At 39.0% G+C, this 18,850-nt stretch overlaps 1 protein-coding gene across 4 annotated transcripts in view; it reads right to left on the reverse strand.

Annotated features, from left to right (window-relative positions):
• Positions 1 to 374: 374 nt before the first annotated feature.
• epha4b (eph receptor A4b) overlaps positions 375 to 18,850 on the reverse strand; it is a 341,474-nt gene continuing 322,998 nt past the window's right edge. For 2 of the 4 annotated variants that reach the window (XM_043701926.1, XM_043701929.1), the window contains 6 exons: positions 15,144 to 15,205; positions 9,685 to 9,894; positions 7,193 to 7,342; positions 5,149 to 5,342; positions 4,871 to 5,026; positions 375 to 3,376 (listed from right to left, as the gene is read on the reverse strand). In XM_043701926.1, the coding sequence (XP_043557861.1) occupies positions 3,262 to 3,376; positions 4,871 to 5,026; positions 5,149 to 5,342; positions 7,193 to 7,342; positions 9,685 to 9,894; positions 15,144 to 15,205 (887 nt within the window). In that variant the 3' untranslated portion in view covers positions 375 to 3,261. The remainder of the gene's footprint in view (positions 3,377 to 4,870; positions 5,027 to 5,148; positions 5,343 to 7,192; positions 7,343 to 9,684; positions 9,895 to 15,143; positions 15,206 to 18,850) is intronic. The other 2 variants (XM_043701928.1, XM_043701927.1) reach the window with 2 other exon arrangements.

The following is an 18,850-nucleotide window of genomic DNA, read 5'->3' on the forward strand; positions in this document are numbered from 1 at the left end:
CTCTTGTATTTAGCGTTTAGGCTGTCTAAAGTCTGACACAAGTAAAGTTACATTGAAGAATATCTCTGTTAATTTGTCCACTTGGAGTTACTGAACAAGTGAACACATAGTGAAATCAGTTCACCATCTTACTTCCTCTTTAAACGGTTCGATATGTATCTTTTACTTCAACAGCTTCTCACTCATTCTTTATTTTAATGCCAATGTTGTTGTATATTTCTCCATAGTGAGAGGTATGCCACACGTCAATTTCATCTTATCCCTACAAACGATATGAATGTGCAGCCATTCACTAATCACAGTATTTCATGTTTGGTTTAGAAGGTCATATGATGACAGTTTAGTTATACAATGAGCAGGAAAAGATGTTGTGATTGCCAAACACTCCACTGGATTTCAGCGCTCTCTTCCTTGGCCATCCTGCAGAAAGTTTCATGTTTAAGTGCTCTCAGCAGCTGGTGGACCTTCTTATATGCACGTTTATACATTATCATCACTTTATTGTCTCGCCAATTAGATTCCAGTGAAGATTCCAGAGATAGCAGCTTCCTCGTGGGTATCAAAACTGCCATATGTTTAATTGCTGCTTTAATGTAAAACAAAATGACCACTTTCTTGTAAGAATATTGAAAGTAATTTTCAACTTTTTGTTCAAATGTCTAACATGTAGAGTTAAATGCAATTAGTTATCATTGTTTGCTGCTGGAAACCTGCACACAAATATGGCATAAGCTTTATTATACAGACGATGCTAACATATGCTATTGTTGTATTCTATTCCCTTGAACATATTTGTCATTGTGTTTTTTTTCTTTAAACCTGTTTCTTGTTCCAGTCTATCAGAATGTGGTCATAAGAAATTTGCTTCTGGATGTTGTCATTTCATTTCTGTAATCTTGGAAATGATAAGCTACAGGACCAACTAAGGCCAGGGAACTTCAGAATTTTGTTTTAACAAAGGAAGACTACCTCCGCCTATTATGTGCATCTAACTTGGAAATGCAAACAACTACCATCTCCCGACATATAATTTTGAAACCACAGCATAATAACGATCTGCGAAAATGTCAATTCAGAAATTGAGGCAAACACAGATGTGTTATTAAAATGTAAACTTCATACTTGTGTATGATTCTCTATTTCGTTTACAACAGCCTGAAGTTTGCAATGTTCCATTGGTACTCTTGGCATTTTAGTGTTTCTTATAAATGTAATTAAACGAGTTAATGTGGCTGGTGATATCGATTTAGATGGTTTTGTTCATTGATAGAGCTGTGTTTCGACTCTATTCATAAGAGTCTTTTGAAGGTTCTAGCATTTATTCTGTGATTCATACACAGAAACAGGAACTGAGCTTATTCCATGTATGAGGCAGATTTCATAACGTCTCATGATGGCCACAAACAGGTTAAGAGGTCTTTTGCAGAACAGAAGCAGTCCCTGCAATTCCGAGCTGAAGTTTCAGTCTTTCTATTGAGTCCTGACTGCTTTGTAATCTAATAGATGTTCTGGTGCTAATAGAGTAGGCATGGAATAGAACTCTGGCATTTCTCTGCTGGTTTGTGAGAGGACAACATGAAACAGAAAGGCCATCCACACTCCCAAACTTCGTGATGAAGAGATTTAACTTTCTTGAAACCATGGTCAAAGGGTTATTTGATGCCCTGACTCCATCTTTGTGCGATATCGCACGGGGTGATGTAAAAGTGTTTAAAAATGAATAATGTTTATAACTTTAGAATCCAGAGGAAACCATGCCTGAAATGACTGCAGGGCTGAGTGAATTCAATTTTTGCATCTTTCCTATTTTCAGTGTGCATTCCCACAGACATCTATTCAGATTTAACACAGCCTGGAGGCTGGCAAAGTACCAAATAATCTGCCCTTTCCCCTTGTACATTCAGTCAACCCAAAAGTAAATGGAGGAAAGCATAAAAATAAATGTAAACCTATTGGTAGAGCATTATTGTTTCAAGTGTGCAATATATATCTAATGTTAACTACTCCACCCATATTATAAAGCACTATCTTGTACCTGCTGAGAAAATAACATGCATTCGTAGGTGGGTGTTTTTTATGCCGAGGGCAAATATTTAGTCTTGTTTTTAATGATCCAATCAGAGTTTTCTCTTTTTATTGGCTCTAAAGTTGTAATCCACCTCTCTGAGATTTAAAGCAGAAAGTCGAGTCCAAATCCCCACTGATATGTATTGTGATCCTGGCTCATTTCCATTTTTTTTGACAGCTCCCCTCATTATCAATTTTTTTCTCAGTCTATTCATTTAAAATAAATGGAAATGAGCACAACCTGGTGAAACTGGCATCCAAACTGTATTTTGGGAATTTGACAGAGTTGGAAATGTTGGTTTGAATCCATGGGCTCATTTTTCTCCCTTTGTTGTCAGAAATTGAAATCATCTGCAGCCTACACTTTGTTCAGTCAGTTAATATGCTGTTTGGTTCATTTGGAATTGGGGGAATCCAATACTCAATAATAAAGCTGCAAGGTTTGCACTTGAATTGCCTAATCAATAACTAGTAGTTCACCACCTATTTCTTTCCACACTTCATTGTCAGTGCCTTTTGTCTTCACCGTGTTTTCCTAATTTAAAAGTGAATATAGATAAATGAAAATCTTTTGAGTTTTGGTAGATATTTCTATGTTCAATTAGAGAGTCAATGGGTAATTGGGGATTATCAATTCAAGTTGACGTCAAGGATGGATTTCCAGTGTAATCCCAGTGACCTAAGTGTGTTTCCCTCTTGACAGAGGGTGTCAGCAGATTGTTTCATCAATGGGAAAGGTGTGGGTTGTCTCTTTATTGTGATCTTAGGCTGCTTTCAAACTGGTAATGATGGCAGCCTCCAGAAGTGGTCAGATAAAACATAAACAGAACTATAAATAGGAGATAGCTCACTGTTGCTGGTTATTATATAGACTCTAATAGAGTGCAAGAACATCTCTGATTTGGAAACTATATTTGCTCCAGTAAACCTTCATCATTATCTTTACACTTATCTATTCCTTTCACAAAAAAAAAGTTTGAATGGAATGTGCCAATAATGATTATTTTGTTCAAATGCAAGGACAGTCGCATGCTGTACGAATGCTGCACGTGTGTTCTCACGATAAGCTGTTTAGTTTTCACCAGTGATAAAGGAGCTGTTAACAAGAGGAAGGAAGCCAAGCATTTGGTAGGTTCTCTTTTTTTTCCCCCCGTTTAAGAGTCCAACTCACAATGTCTAGTTGCAAGGAGTCTGTTACACTTGGATGTGTGTTCCATGCATCTGGTTGGCCATAGTGTGAAGGTTCTGAATGCTCCACAGGATCCGTTTTTGGTGTCCAACTATTGTCACTCCAATTTTGCAGAGGTCACTAGATATTGACCAAAACAAGATCAGTTAGAGTGACATAATAAGACGTATCATTTCTTTACTGTTTCTCCCAAAGATATGCATATTTTGATTAGGCCAACACACATACATACTCCCATTTTTCATTGAGTATCTGGGGATATTGAAACAAGATTTCGGCACTGAAAAGAAAACATATTGATACTCTAATTCCCAAAATCAATATTGATCATTTAAATGTATTTGTTTGCATTGTAAACCATTCCAATGGCTGTGCTAAGGTGGAGGAGGTGATTGAAGTTGCGGTCAATTAAATCAAATTTGCCTCGGTCCTATGGCTTGTTATTTCATTTTGCACCTTCAGGAGTTACAAAGTCTCTAGAGGTAAAACTGCATGAGGCGTAGTGAGGCAAACTAAAATTCAGGAATATGGCGAAGAGAGATTGTCTTGGCATGGAACAGTTATCATTTTTGTATACTTAATCACCGATCTCTACAAAACAATAAGTTCTTCTGGGACGTAATATATATTTACAACTGGCCATTCTATATAGAAGAGAACTAATTAAAAAGGTTGGAATAGAACATGTCTTGGAGATTGCAGGTAGTTCTGCCTATTACTGCACCACTCTGCCTATTACTATGGAAAAATTAAGGGAGAAGATCTGTTGTGTGCATTTCCTTTTGCTACAAAATTCAAACTTGTTCATCAAGGCCACTAAAAATAGCACAGAAAGCACATACTTGTCTTAAATTAAATGTACAGTCAAATTGGAACCCAACAAGAGAAATCTCTTCAAAGGAAGCCATTTAATGTGAATAATACTCGTTCATCCATACAATATTCATTACAAATTAGCAGCTTTGTGTAATTAAAATATTCAAATATATACTGCTTTTTCTCTGATGAAGCAATGAAAAACATACCTTGGTAAACACGTTTGCTAATTGTCAAGGCAGAATGAAGCCTAATGGCAATTGAGGTTTGAATTATGTTTTGGTTAACCAGATGTCATTATGAAGACTTAGTTACTCTCTCTGGCAGCTGGTTAACCAACTAATCTCAAAATGCCATCTTCAGATGATCAAAAAGAAATCAGATGGGGAGAAAAGAGCTGCTCATAATAACAGAACCAACTGGAAAGAGTTGAATCAAAAGGCTTGCCCCTCAGGCCTATTTGGATTTAAAACAAAATTGCATTTTTGCAGTTAAACTCTGCCAGGTTAAATCTAGTCAAAAATGCCTCACGAAGCAGTTTTTGATTCCCTCGCCTCATTTCTTGCAGTCTTTGTGAAGCTTGTTTTTATTTCTTTCTTAAAGCAAGGAATTACATTGAACTGCATCTATGATCATGCACAGTATGACTGACTGAAGAAAGGAATACATTTGAGGAGTTAGTATAACAGGAATTAGTTACCAAATCAAAGGTGAAGTATGCTGACTTGGACAAATGTACTTTTAGTGCTATTTTCAATATCCTCGTAAATAAAAGCAATTTATCAACTCTTACAGTACCTGCTGTTTATATACACAACAGTATCCAGTGTAGTATAACCAGCTGAAGCAAAGTTCTCCTTGTACTGGCCCATTTTGATACCATCAAGCCATTCATCTACTGTAGTAATAGCTGATGAGTCTGGAGTGCATGGATCTTGTAAGGAATTGCCTGACCTGTGTATACACAAAAAAGAAATTCTGGTGAACAGGAGCTGAAAACTTTTACTAGCGGCTCAAAGTGAGTTTCTTTGAAACTATGCGTTCCGTTTTCACATTTAACATCTGTTAAATCTTACCAAGCTGCATCATTGGCTAGAGTTTTGAGGCAACTGGGGTTTCGTATCAGCTTGTCGAGAATGTTCACTATCTGACCGAACTTGGGTCTGTCTCCACGTGCTTTCTGCCAGCAGTCTAGCATCAGCTGATGAAGGACAGCAGGACAATCCATTGGTGCTGGCAAGCGATATCCCTCATCAATTGCTTTAATCACCTGCAGAAAATGCAAGAGTTTTACCCTGGCTTTCACTGATTTACATGTTTGTTACCTATAGTCTCTGGTCCTTGCAGTAATGTCCAATGGACTGCTTTATATTAATGGTTCAATGAATCATAGGCCACACATACAGCTAAGCAAAACTAACAGACAATAGAACAGGCCTGAATACTGTGTAAGATGAATAATCGAGGTGTTTTTCTGATTTTGAAATAAATTATTACCCATGTTAAATATTCTAGTCAGCACTTGGGGACAGTCTGTTAGCTTTCAGTGAGCGCGTACAGGTTAACCTTCAATTGTAATTCGGAGTAATGCATATATTTCAGCTGGATTGTGACAAATAGCTAGATTGTGAATTAAAATACATCTTCTCAGAGTGACTAACAATGATGCACTGAAACCATCTCAATCACTGACCGTTTGAACATTATTCACAAATTATTTTACGAACATGGACTGAGGGGAAGAAATAGATCAGCCTATGCAAATCGTTTGGCATAGCTTTAGAAGGAAACTCTCTTTGGAATGAAGTAAAAAATAGAAAGTGCTGGAGAAATTCAGGTCTGGTAGTATCCATGAAAAGAGAAACAGCCAGTAGGTATTGACACCATTCCAGAGATGCTGTCTAATCTGCTGAGTTTTTACTTCCAGTATTTGCAATATTTTGTTTTAAATCTTTGTTATAACCTGAAATAATTCCAATGTAGTGTGAGCATTGGTAGCCATCAGTTGTTCAATTGTTGCATCTGTTCACAGGTATATAAAATAATAAGACAACACAGTTGGGATGAAAATGGTCTGTTGGTCCATTAGATCTCAATTTCTTCCGTGAAAATTAACTTTTGCACATTTTTTCATTATAAAATTTTAACTGTTTATTGAAAGAATCCACTTTGGAGATCTCAAGCAGGCATTTTGGCATCCTGTCTAAGGTGTCCCTTATTTGGTTCTTCTCTATAAAATGATGTGCAAATTGTAGAGGAGGCTTGTTATCTATGCTTTCTCGGTGTCTGGCAACACGATTCCATTTGACTGAATGCAACTTCAGTCGTTCGAGATGTTCAAAATAATCATTTACTAAAAATGAGCACTTGTTATGCAATGCACTGTTTGACTCACTGATTAAAATGCAATAACTTGATTGCAATAACAATATATTAGGTGTGTTATAGTTGTTTCTCTCACTGGAGATTTTGCCTTCCAACTGTCTGCTTACTTGGGAACTCAAGTATCTGTGGTGGTTGATGAGATAAGTGATATTTTTCTGGTTGGTTCTCTTGAGACAAATTAAATGTCTAAATGAGTTTTTCTAGCTAGGTCCCTGATTCAATCTCTGAATCTATTTTAGTTTTCTCAGTTTAAACAGTAATAAGGGTGCTATAGTTGCTTTCAGTGTCTCTTGATAAGTGAGAGTGATACCAGTCAAAAATTTTCTATCTCGGAAACACTGAAAGGTGCATTGGCATTGAGTGCAGATAAAATTTAGAATTAGTTGTGATGTCTCATTTAGTTCAATGGCTTGTGAACAAAGGGTCAGTTAGACTTGAAATGTCAGCTCTTTTCTCTCCTTACAGATGCTGCCAGACCTGATGACGTTTTCCAGCATTTTCTCTTTTGGCTTGTGAATAGATGACTGTTGAAGTTTACTCTTGTATCAGATCAGCCTGTGATCTGCATCCCCACAAAATGTCAACGCTCTCAGGGAGGTGGAAGGCAGAAAGTTGGTAGAGACTAAACCAAGAGTACAATGGACCTTCTTGCGCTAGACAACATTACTACAAAGGTCTCACACTTAAAACTGGCAGCACACGGTTGAAACAAGTTCATGGGGTTTTGTTGCTTACATCTTGATTGGACATTTCCCAATAAGGCCTCTCTCCGTATGACATAACTTCCCACATAACAATTCCGTAACTCCATACATCACTGGCTGAAGTGAATTTACGGTAGGCAATGGCCTCTGGGGCTGTCCATCGGATGGGGATCTTTCCCCCCTGAAAGCACATTACAAGCATAAGTGAGATACAGTGATAAATTTGTAAGCAAAGATAAACGTAAAATGATTATCTGTGCATGTATATAATTTCATAATTAGACAGGGAAATTTGGGAATATTGACTCAGTGGCAGTGAAGAAATGGTGCTAAGGTAGTTAAAGGGGTGATTCGGATATTTGGCTTTGTCAGTGGGGGCTTATTAAAAACAAAGAAATTATGTTAAACCATTGTAACTTGTTGTTTGGGCCTCATCTGAAGTATTGTGTACAATTCTGGGAGTCCCACCTTTTGGAAATGATTTCAAGAACTTGGAGAGAACTCTTACCAGAATGTTACCAGGAGCTGAGAGCCTTTAGTTACGCAGAAGGATTGTTGAAGGTGAATTCCTCTCCCTAGGTTTGATCTTAACCTTTTGTGTGTACTAATAGATTATGAAAATGAGGGGTTTTGATTGAAGGAGGGGGAAATTGTTTTGTGTGACAAGTTGATCAGTAAGGAGAACTCTGATAAAATAATTTGTCTAAAGAACTGGAAGAATAATTGGGAGATTTGCCAGTTGAAAGAGTGAGGGAAGTGGGTTCCATAGTAATTGAAGGAATCTGATTCTGAGGATTCTACACTGAAATGTGAAAAGTTTTCACACTTGATGAACTAGCTTTCTAGCTGAAGCCCAGTGGGAGGAACAGATAAGGGTTTTCAAAATAAGGGAGTTTAAGCCAGCTCGCTATTTCCCCACTAAAGCATGTGACATAAGCAGAAAGGAGCTGTGCGCTGCTAAAGGGTAACGTGATCTGACAAGCGACAGAATGCTGCTCCCTTTGGTTCAGTGGGGTAGCTTGCAGAATAAATAATAATGAAATAACAGCAGGCATGCAACAGCAGTGCTGCTTCATCCCTGCTGTTACTTCAGTTTTAACTTAAATGGTGGACAGTGGAGGAATAAGTACATTCCTTATGCCACAGCTATGTATTTACCTTTATAAGAGGGGGAAAAAAAGTCTGTAACAGCTTCACTTTGAGTTGGTAACCCAATTGCACAAAAGGCAATTTGACATGTGGGGAGTTAGACTAAACTGGACAGCTCTTTTAACCAGTCTGTACCAGTGTACTGTCAGCAGAATGACCTCCTTCCCTCCTGTAAAGTTCTCTGATTCCATGTCCACGTCAGTTTACTAGATATGAATAATTAAAAGTTCAAGGAATTAAATATTTATAAAAAGTTTGTAATTAATCGGAGGTTCTTACTTTCAAACTCCAGATTGACCACACGTCTCATGGGTACTTTTTTCTTAGATTGCTAAAACCAGGCAGAGAGCTTTTGAGGTGACCAGGCCAATCCAGATATTGTAGCTTCCAAACTAAAGGTAACTTTATTCAATTTCCACCACCAGGAAGAAAGAATTGTACACCTATTGTCTTTGACTGTGTCTCACATCTGCACACACACAAAATGGGTGCTGGGGAAAAATATAAGCACCACCACAGTTAGGTGATAGGGTGGGGTTTTTTTTAAGAAAAAAAAAAGAAAAAATATATAACCAGGGGCTTAGAATCTCCTCAGTTGAGAATGGATTCTGAGCTGGCTGGCTACAAAAAAAAATTAGATACTTTGCAGGGAGGGAATTCAAATGAAAGATAGAAAGGTCTTGCATCAATGTAGCACCTTTCACAACCTTGGTTTAACCCAAAATGCTTTATAGAGATCTACTGTTCTTCAAACAGCACTATCCCCCATATGAACAACTGAGAGGGAAGATGGGGCTTTCTGTCTAATGTTATCTCTAAAAGAAGGGGCCATCAATGCTGCTGCCTATTTTGTCCTATGGCTCCTGCTCTAATAGTCACATGCCTGTGTTATTCCATCCTTGTGGATTCTGCCGACCATGAGGCCTTGAGGTTTTGGATGTCTATTCTTGAGGCTACTCTAGTTAGCCTGACTCTCCGTACTTGAAGTCTGCTGCATCTCCATTTCTATGTTACCAAAGAATGACTGTTTCCAATATTCAGAGGTTTCTGTAAACATTTAAATTGCATTCTATTGTATAACATACTAGTTACAGCTGTCTGGTCCTGTTCTCTCATTCCTTTCTTAGAGCTCTGATAGCATGAGACTGTTGATGACCGAATTTTAACATGTTCACCATTATAATTTTCATTCCAAATTCACTATGCAGTTGCCCTCAGTGCTGCATTTGGAGAAGCAACCAAGATTTTGATTCTCAGCAGGGGCTTGAACCCAGCACCTTCCAAGTGAGAGTGTTTATTACTGAGCCATGGTTAGCACTATCCGTTAAAATAGTGTTGAAGTGCCAGTAAATGCTGCTTGATGTGTCCACTCACCCTAGTTGTATAGGCAGCCTCTGGGTCATCCTCCAGAACTCTTGACAGCCCGAAATCTGAGACCTTGCAGACAAAATTGCCATTCACAAGAATGTTCCTTGCTGCAAGGTCTCGATGTATGTAGTTCATGTCTGAAAGATATTTCATTCCTGACGCAATTCCTCTGAGCATTCCAACTAGCTGGATGACTGTGAATTGTCCATCACGTTTCTAAATATAAATATAAAATATCATTATCAATTTTTTGTTCAATTAAGTAATAATCCTGAGAGGAATAAATCCACATTAAAGCTGAGTTAAATATAGACATAGTCTGAACAACAAATGTCTACAGACGTGAAAACAGCAGGATTTCTTCTCTATTAGCTCTGAGCTGACTTCCTATTATATCCTGAGAGAATCTCACACCACATCTATTTATAACAGGAGTTTCACTTTAAACAGAATATAGCATTGCTGCAAAATCATAAAGTAAGTCTCTGAGGGAATGAAGTCTTGCACAGTAGTCCATTTTCAAAAGAGTTTATTCACCCCACCCTAATTTGTGACAGAGTATTTGAGCTCTCAATTGCTTCTCTTAATATTCAGAAGAAAATGGAACGAGGTGAAATGAGCATTACCGTGGAATTTCAGGAAGTTTGCAGTTAGCTTGAATTAGGGTATAATTTTACCATCTTGGGTGTAATTTATATTTATCCCTGTTAGAGCCAGCCCCTCTTTTCAACCCCCTTGATGGGTGCAACAAAGATGTTTAGTTCTTTTTAGCAAATAGCTGTGACACACTTAAAAGACAGCCTGGTCAAAATTAAGGAGCAAATTATCAGGCTTTCTTCAGTGAAAGAGGAATTTTACCATGTGCTACCATCAAGAAAAGATAATAAAATGCAAAACCAAACAGATTTACAAAGGTAAAAATGGCATAATGTCTAGTCCAAAAAGAGAAAAATCAAGAATATATGTGTAGTTGCAATATTTTAAAAGGCATTTGGACAGGGATATGAGTAGGAAAGGTTTAGAGGGAAGGTAGGTCAAACACAGGCAAGTGGCACTCGTTTAGTCTGGGAAACCTGGTAGGCATGGATAGGTTGGACCAAAGGGTCTGTCTCTGCGCTGTGTGACTGAGTTTACAATATATAGTATTAAGAATTTCTTGGGTCCTTGAAGTGTTAGATTTTAGCCTGAGACCACAATTATTTACTTGATTTTTTTTTAACCTTCTGCAGTGTAAAAATTTATTGGTATCCTTGAGTTCTCCACAAATGCATATTACTCCAAATTGATGTTTTGTGAGTTTGAGAGAATCTGAGAGAAAGAGGGAGCAAACCTTTCAAGACCTCATCTACAAATCTATTTTCTTCTCTCTCTCTTTCACTTGCACCCTCTCTGCTGAAAATCTGTCACCTGTGTACTCTTCCATATGGTTTGTTTTTTCAAAAAACTGGATAATCCTCAGGCAGCTTTCATCCCAAGATATGAAACTTTCAGAAAGTTGTCAATCCAGCAGTGGACACAGGTCTGAATGACTGGTTTCAGTCATTTTGATGCATATTAATTTCAGTTCAGATTGAATGTTGGTTATGTGTAATAGTGCAACCTATAGTTAGAGGATCATTGCAGCCAACTTTAAGCTGGGATGTTTCTCCTTTTGAAACAATTTTAGTCTATGAAAAGTCGGAGCTATTAAAAGTCAGTTGAGGAAAATCAAAAATTAATCATTCATTGTTACCATTAGCAAACAAGACTGCACAGGGCAATTTTAATTAAACTCATGATCTGCAATTTCTTTCAACTTTATCCTCTTGTGTAAACTTGATCTCTGGACATGACTCATGTCAGTCAAGTCTCTTTTCTTGTCACCTGAAGTCTGCTTTCTGGAATCCTGTTTTCAGGCTCCTCTGTTTCACAACCATTTATAGAAGCCATCTCTTGAACAAAATTTGACTCCCTCCAGATCTCTCCTTCTCCAGCTCCATTTCTCATATGGCTATTTGGAGCGCCTTACATTACTTCACTTTAACGTAGTCGTCAAACTGAGTAAATGACAGATCTCTCTCTGCTTGCTTACAAGTTAGAGAGATGGCCTTAATAGAACTTCATTAATAATCTGACTGATTTTTCCTCAGCAGAGTGGCCGAGCAAAGACTGATAGCCAAGTTCGGTACCAATGGGTATGGCCTCAACCGGGATCTTGGGTTCATGTCACACTACAGGTGACCCCACTACACTACACACTCTCTCGCATGCGCATGCACGTGCACACTCATATGCACATGCACATACACACACTCTCTCTCTCACACTTTTACATACTCTCACACTCATGCTGTCTCTCAGACACCCCACAATCTCACTTTCTCTTGTGCTCTCGTTCTCTCCCTCCCTCCCACATACATATACAAGTCTATGAGGTGAATTTGTAATTGCAGACCCATTCTATGTAATTCCAAAAAGCACACAATGTGCAGGCAGTCAATCTATGTAACATTTTATAAATTCCTGCTTTGGAAATAGAATCAGTCTGGCCCAAGATTAGGATACAGGCATACTGTAACCCCACAGCTTTAATCAATTGTCTGAGCTGAGAGGTTTTTTTTTCATAAAACTTTAAGTTATCTCAGGAATGTGACTTGAAAGAAGTTCTGAGATTTACATACTAATGAACCAAAACCTGCAACCCATTCTTAAAGATGAAAAACTTAACAGCAATCTAGGTTTGATCAATATATCGTTTCTGTTGCATGACCCTGAGATCTTTTGCTATAAATTCTATGTCTTATGATCCTGCTCCACTAGCTACCCGATGAAGGAGCGGCACTCTGAATGCTAGTACTTTCATATAAACCTGTTGGACTATAACCTGATGTTGTGTGATTTTTAACTTTGTCCAACAGCGGCACCTCCACCATCATAATAATCAAAGAGCATTCAGATAACAAATCAAGGAAGCTCAAAAAGAAATCTGCCCTATTGGGAATGAATAAATAATGAAATGTTATGCATGAGAAAATATCAGGTAGAATTTAATATGCTGATTTCACAAGTCTTGGTTTGAGTTCTCATATACTTCAGATGTTATTACACACACCTCTGGAGCAGGTGGGACTTGAACCTGGGATTCCTGCCTCAAAGATTACCACTGCACCACAAGAAGGCCTTTTTATATACGTTTAGAATGGATTATCTGGAGACCAGCCAAAATATAGTTAACTTCACAGGCCGATACAAGTGCTATTTGCTGGCTTATTCTTTTCATTTACTTGCTCAATGCCTCGTTAGCAAGAAGGTAAAGGTCGAGTTGCCAGAATCCTGACAGACCTTAGGGTTGTTTTCTCATCACGTGGAGGCAACTAGTGGTGGTTTCAACACATCTCTGGCAAGAGGAAAGATTGAGAAGGAGAGTCCTTCATGGCAACCTCAGGTGATGCAGGAATCGAACCCACACAGTTGACGTCACTCTGCATTGCAAACCAGCTGTCCAGCCAACTGAGCTCACTGTCCCATGCTGGCAAGAACAGCATGTGTTGGCAACTGACTAATTAGCAACTGAATAATTAAAAATTAGTGATTTATGTTCCCAGCTTTTTAATGACACCTCTGAAGTAAACAGTTTTTAATTGTCACATTATACTTTTTATACAATACCCACCATTTTTATCAGAAACCTATCACCATTCTGACATCCTAGGGATGCAGAACATTGATTCTTCATACTCAATTATTTGTATAATCACTAATTATAAACCTTTACAACTGGTTTTACTGGGAACTCCCATCCAAAATCATTTAGTTGAACCAAGTGAAACTTGAGGGTAATGTCTTGTCCTCTTATGAAATGCCCCAGCTACCAGACCTGGAGGACCGATGCCCTAGCCCCCAATCCCAACTGAATCAAGCCATAAATCAGTCCCTTAACCATCAAATATTTATCTTGCTTTCTATATTACCAAGTAAATGAGAGGGTCAAAGCACTTGAATAGTCACAAGTACAAATTTAGGGAAATATGGGTTTTGCTAAATTGATGTGAACCAGCTAATTTCTTCTGCTGTTACTGAATAAATTATCAATTGCCAATGATCAATTTTCACTCGTGAATATATTAAAAAATTAATAATCAATACTCAGCTAATAATGCAGTTTTACTACATTGTTCTGAATTACACTGAGTAAAGTTCAAAAGCATATGATCTTGAGTTATTTAACTTGCAATCCTGTCTATACATCTTAAAATAGCCAACTTAGCTTCCTGCATTATTTTCCAAATGGAAGAAGTCCATTCTTTCTCAGAGATGTCTAAAACTCCGTTAAAGCAACAGCCTGCCTAAGGTAAACTAAGATCCCAGGAAATCCCCCACCTTCCCCAAATGAAACAAGAAGGTTTTGAATGAGCAACAAACTGGGATGGTCCATCAACCAATTCCCAAACTGCTAGTTTAGTTGAGTGACTTTAACTATTCTCTCTGGAATTGTCTTCACTCCCAAATTGAGATAGGTAGGTTTCAGACCCTATGCAGTACCCCTGAAATTACTGAAATAATATCATTCAATTCAGCATCTGCTCTGGGTGTCCAATGTTATGAATTCACAGAAAGAAGATTAATTTCCAAATTCACTGACAAAATTTCCCAACTGGAGCTGAGTCTAACAGTTAAGTGCCACTAAAAAGTACATGGGTCTTGTATCTGGATTGTGGTGCTTCAAATCTCCTTCCTGTCTTTGAAAGTTTACACTCTCCTATGATATAGACAGCATTTGGTAGGTGCAATGAAGTGGGGTTTTTCTACAATGTCTGTACAAAATCTGCTGAAATATTTTTTCATGAAGCCACATCATTTGACAGGGCAGTTTAAACAGTGTACCTTTCATACTAAGGGAGGTGGCAAAGAAGTAATAAATGATTCAAAATGGCGGAAGAAACATGATAGGATTATTAATCTGGACCAAGTATGAAGTATTGTTGTGCAGCCAGGCTGTCTGTTGCCGCTGTGAAATTGTGCTGCATGGAAAAGCTGCACACCGTGTATGAAGAAACCTGAAGCAAATCACACTGGACCTGGCTCTCTAATGAAGGTGACGCACAAAGTTATTACTGAAGAATTCTGAGGCAGCAATTATCATATGACTAAAAGTAACTTCCATTTTGGCCAGAAGGAACACAGGCTGAACTAACTTCATGCTGCATTCTAGATAATGACACCACTTGCAACGACGAAGGGCAACAGTTAACAATTGCAATGATATCGATAGTAGCATTCGTGAAAGCAACTAGGCAGAAGGGAGAGTAATGTGTATATACATCCAAACATGTTCTTGATGAGCAAACTAATCTAGAAATAAATCTACTCATAACAATTCGCCTCCATGTGTTTTAAGGACGTAGGCAGAGTCTCTCCTTTGGGTGAGTCATTATCACTTCAATAATAACAAATTACCAGAGTATTAATTAGAAAGCAGGCCCTACCCTCAGAAATGAGTCGAGAGATCCATTCTCCATGTACTCCGTTATTATCATTACAGGCTTGCCTAAAGGAAGGAGAAAAGATCAGTGAATATAAAGTAGTACAAAATGAGTGTTTGGGGCTAGTTTTATTGCAAGTCCAATAGCGTAATCACATTCAATCACCCCAGTACTCGCAGATTACATACAGAATTGATAATGTTGAATGAGGATTTTTGAAGGGATAAAGCTCCCAGTGGCATTGTGATCATATAATCCTCAAGCTGATGGAATAATAGCCTTTACTGCAGAAGCCAAAAGCAGGACAAATTTTTTTTCAGATACTCGTGCATTCAAAATTTACACTTACCTAATTCTGGTTTGAAACAACAGTCAATTGTCAAGTTGCTGTGATGTTAATGGCTCTAACCAATACACAACAGAAGGCCTCACCAAATCATCTTGGATGACAAGTATAAACTGATCAGTGACGAACCTCCTGTATTAGTACCTGGCACAACTTCAGTAACTATAAATATTATAGTCCTGAGTAACAATTATTTTTCTGATGTTAAATATTAGTTTGGGGGGGGCTAAACATTTATGTTCAAATTACTCTTGACATGGGAGTTAACTGTATCAGCATTAAGCACTTCACTTCATGTTATTATCTGAGCTCTATGTCTGAGAATATTTAACCTAGTTCAGATCAGAACCTAAAGGAAATTTTCCCAGGCAAGTGAAGATGTGAGCTTGAGTTTCATTTGTTGTTGTTGTCGTCACATGTACTGAAATACAGTGCAAAGTGTTGTTTTATGTGTTATACAGGCAGATTGTACTATCAAAGTGCATCAGGATAGCAGAACAGAATACAGTGTTACAGCAGAGAAGGTGCAGGAAGAGAGATCAGAATTAACAGTTGAGAGGTCTATTCAAAAGTCTAATAACTGCAGGTGGAAAAGCCGTTCTTGAATCTATTCACATGTGTATTCAAATTTTTATATCCTTCTGCCTGATGGAAAAGTGTATAACCAGGGTGGGAGGGCTTAGATATCTCAAGCAAAATTAATATCGTTTACACGATACCATGCAAGAGCTATAAAAAAAACACTACTTTGGACAAACTAGCAGGAAACCTGCCACCAGGATATATGAACACCAGCTGACCACCAACAGACACGACCCACTCTCACTAGTTTCTATACATACAGACAAAGAAGGACACCACTTTGATTGGGACAACACACACATCCTAGCACAAAGACACACACAAGCATTCTTTAGAGGCACAGCATTCTAACCAGAACTCTATCAATAAACATCGATTTAGGCCCTATTTACCTTCCCTTGAAGAAAAGAACCAGAAATGATATCACCCACCTTAAGAAACCAAGAGCTATAGACAGAGAGGCAGGTTATACCACAAGCGCTTCACCAGAGACTCTTACTGATGATGTTACCTAGTCATGGTGACAAAACATCCGAAAACAAACCTTCAAGCTCAGCAAGCTAACTTACATACTTATGTTGGTTGCTTTCCTGAGGCAACAGGAAGTATAGATGGTGTCAGCGGATGGAAGGCTGGTTTGCGTGGTGGACTGGGCTGTGTTTCTTGTAATCTTTGACAGAGCAGCTACCATACCTCGCTGTGATGCATCCAGGTAGATACACCAAAGAAAACATCCTATAAAAATTAGAGTCTTTCTGAGTGTACTAAACTTCCTTAACCTCCTAAGGAAGTAAAGACTTTGATGTTCTTTCTTGGGTGGTCCAGGACAGCTTGCTGGTGATTATCACTCCCAGAAACCTGATACTCTCGACCATCTCCACCTCAGCCCCATTGATGCAGACAGGGATGTGTCCTCCACCCTGCTTCCTGAAGTCAATGACCAGCTCCTTTATTTTGCTGATGTTGTTAGAGAGATAGTTGACTTTACACCATGTTGCTAAGCATTCAATTTCTTTGTTACATTCTGTGGTGTTGTGGTCAGCAAGTTTGTAAATGGAGTTGGTGAAATTTGGCCACACAGTGGTGTGGTATAGTAGTATAGTAGGGGGGTGAGTGCACAGCTTTGCGGGATACCGGTATTGAGAATTATGGTGGAGAAGGCGTTGTCATCTATTCTTACTGATTGCGGTCTATGGGTCAGGAACTCCAGGATTCAGTTACAGAGGGGGGAGCTGAGACCAAGGTCTCAGAGTTTGGAGATGAAGTTGTTTGGAATTATGATGAAGGTGGAACTGTAGTCAATAAGTAGGAGCCTGACGTAGGTATCCTTGTTGTCAGGTGTTCCAGGGATGCGTGTAGGTCCAGGGAGCTGGTGTCCGCCGTGGACTCTTTACGCCTTGGCAAAATGCAAAGGATAAAGAAGAATTGGTTGAGCCACGACTAGCTTCTCATAATTATGGAAGTCTAAGCTACTGGGCAGTAATGATTGAGGCACGCTGCATGGTTTTTCTTTGGCATCAGGATAATGATGCTCTTCTTGAAGCAGGTGGGGACTTCAGATGCTAGTAAGGAGGGATTAAAGATGTCTGTGACTACTCTCGCCAGCTGGTCTGCACAGGATCTGAGTGCATGGCTGGGGAACTCCATCCAGACCAGTGCCTTCCAAGGGTTCACTCGCAAGAAGACCAATCTAACGTCTGCGATGGTGACTATGGATGGGGGTCCATCCGAGGCTGATGGGATAGGTGATATCTTCCCTTCTGTTCAAAGTGAGCATATGATGCATTGAGCTCCTTGGGTAGAAATGTACTTGTTACATTTCTGAAGTTTTGTCTTCACTTTGTAGCTCATTACGTTTTGCAGGCCTTGCCACGAGTGACCGGTATCTGTGTGGTTGGTCTGGGTCTGAAGCTTAGTTCAGTATTGCCTTTTGATGTCTCTGATGGCCTTATAAATGTTGTATCTGGATTCCCAGTACAGGAAATGCCCTGAAGATGACATTAGGTTGGGATCTAAACATCATCCCTCCTTTTTACTGGCTTTCACTGAGGTGAGAATCTGGCGAAGTTGCTTAAAGAACAATGAAGTAACTCTTTAACCCATAATCCCTGATTTCACTGCTTTCCATTTTTAAGGTACAGTCAGTGAAACTGATAAGACAGTGAGGTTTTGATCGATGAAACTGAAGGGCTTTCGTCATGACCAGATGGGAGGATGCTGCTTACAGATCTGAGTGTTTTCATTGCTCAGAAGTGATTTGAAATTCCATGAAAGTCTTCATCTCCCCTGTCCAGGACATCCCGTACTTGCAGAGGCATGTATATATGGTGGCAGGCATCACGATCACATTGGAGCTCATTGTACTGCTCTAGCTTGCATCCTTGCTGATGGGCAAGAGTGGAAACATTGCTAAGACCTCTAGCACCACCCATCAAAGGCAGGAACAACAGCTCCATCTACTCAGCCACATGTCCCTCCACAAGCCAGCAGTGAGATCCAGTTGCAAGGAGACCAGATTCCCCCACACATGTCATCTCTTTTGGGAGTCTGCAAACAGTGCCTACGAAGGCTGAAGCTTTCAGAGGTTGCTGCTGACCTTTTTGACCTCCTGGGCCAAAGCTTCCTTCCGGTGGGCCCAGAGTACATGTATTGCCAGTGAGTCATAAGATGTCAATCACTGGAGGACCATCCACCGTCCCTGGGTCCCTGTCTTGCTCTATTCACCCACGTAGGCAGAAAGTAGAAAAATGTGAATATTCATATGTCTTCTGTAGAGAGAATG

Source organism: Chiloscyllium plagiosum, chromosome 13 (assembly GCF_004010195.1).
Source record: "Chiloscyllium plagiosum isolate BGI_BamShark_2017 chromosome 13, ASM401019v2, whole genome shotgun sequence".
NCBI lineage: Eukaryota > Metazoa > Chordata > Chondrichthyes > Orectolobiformes > Hemiscylliidae > Chiloscyllium > Chiloscyllium plagiosum.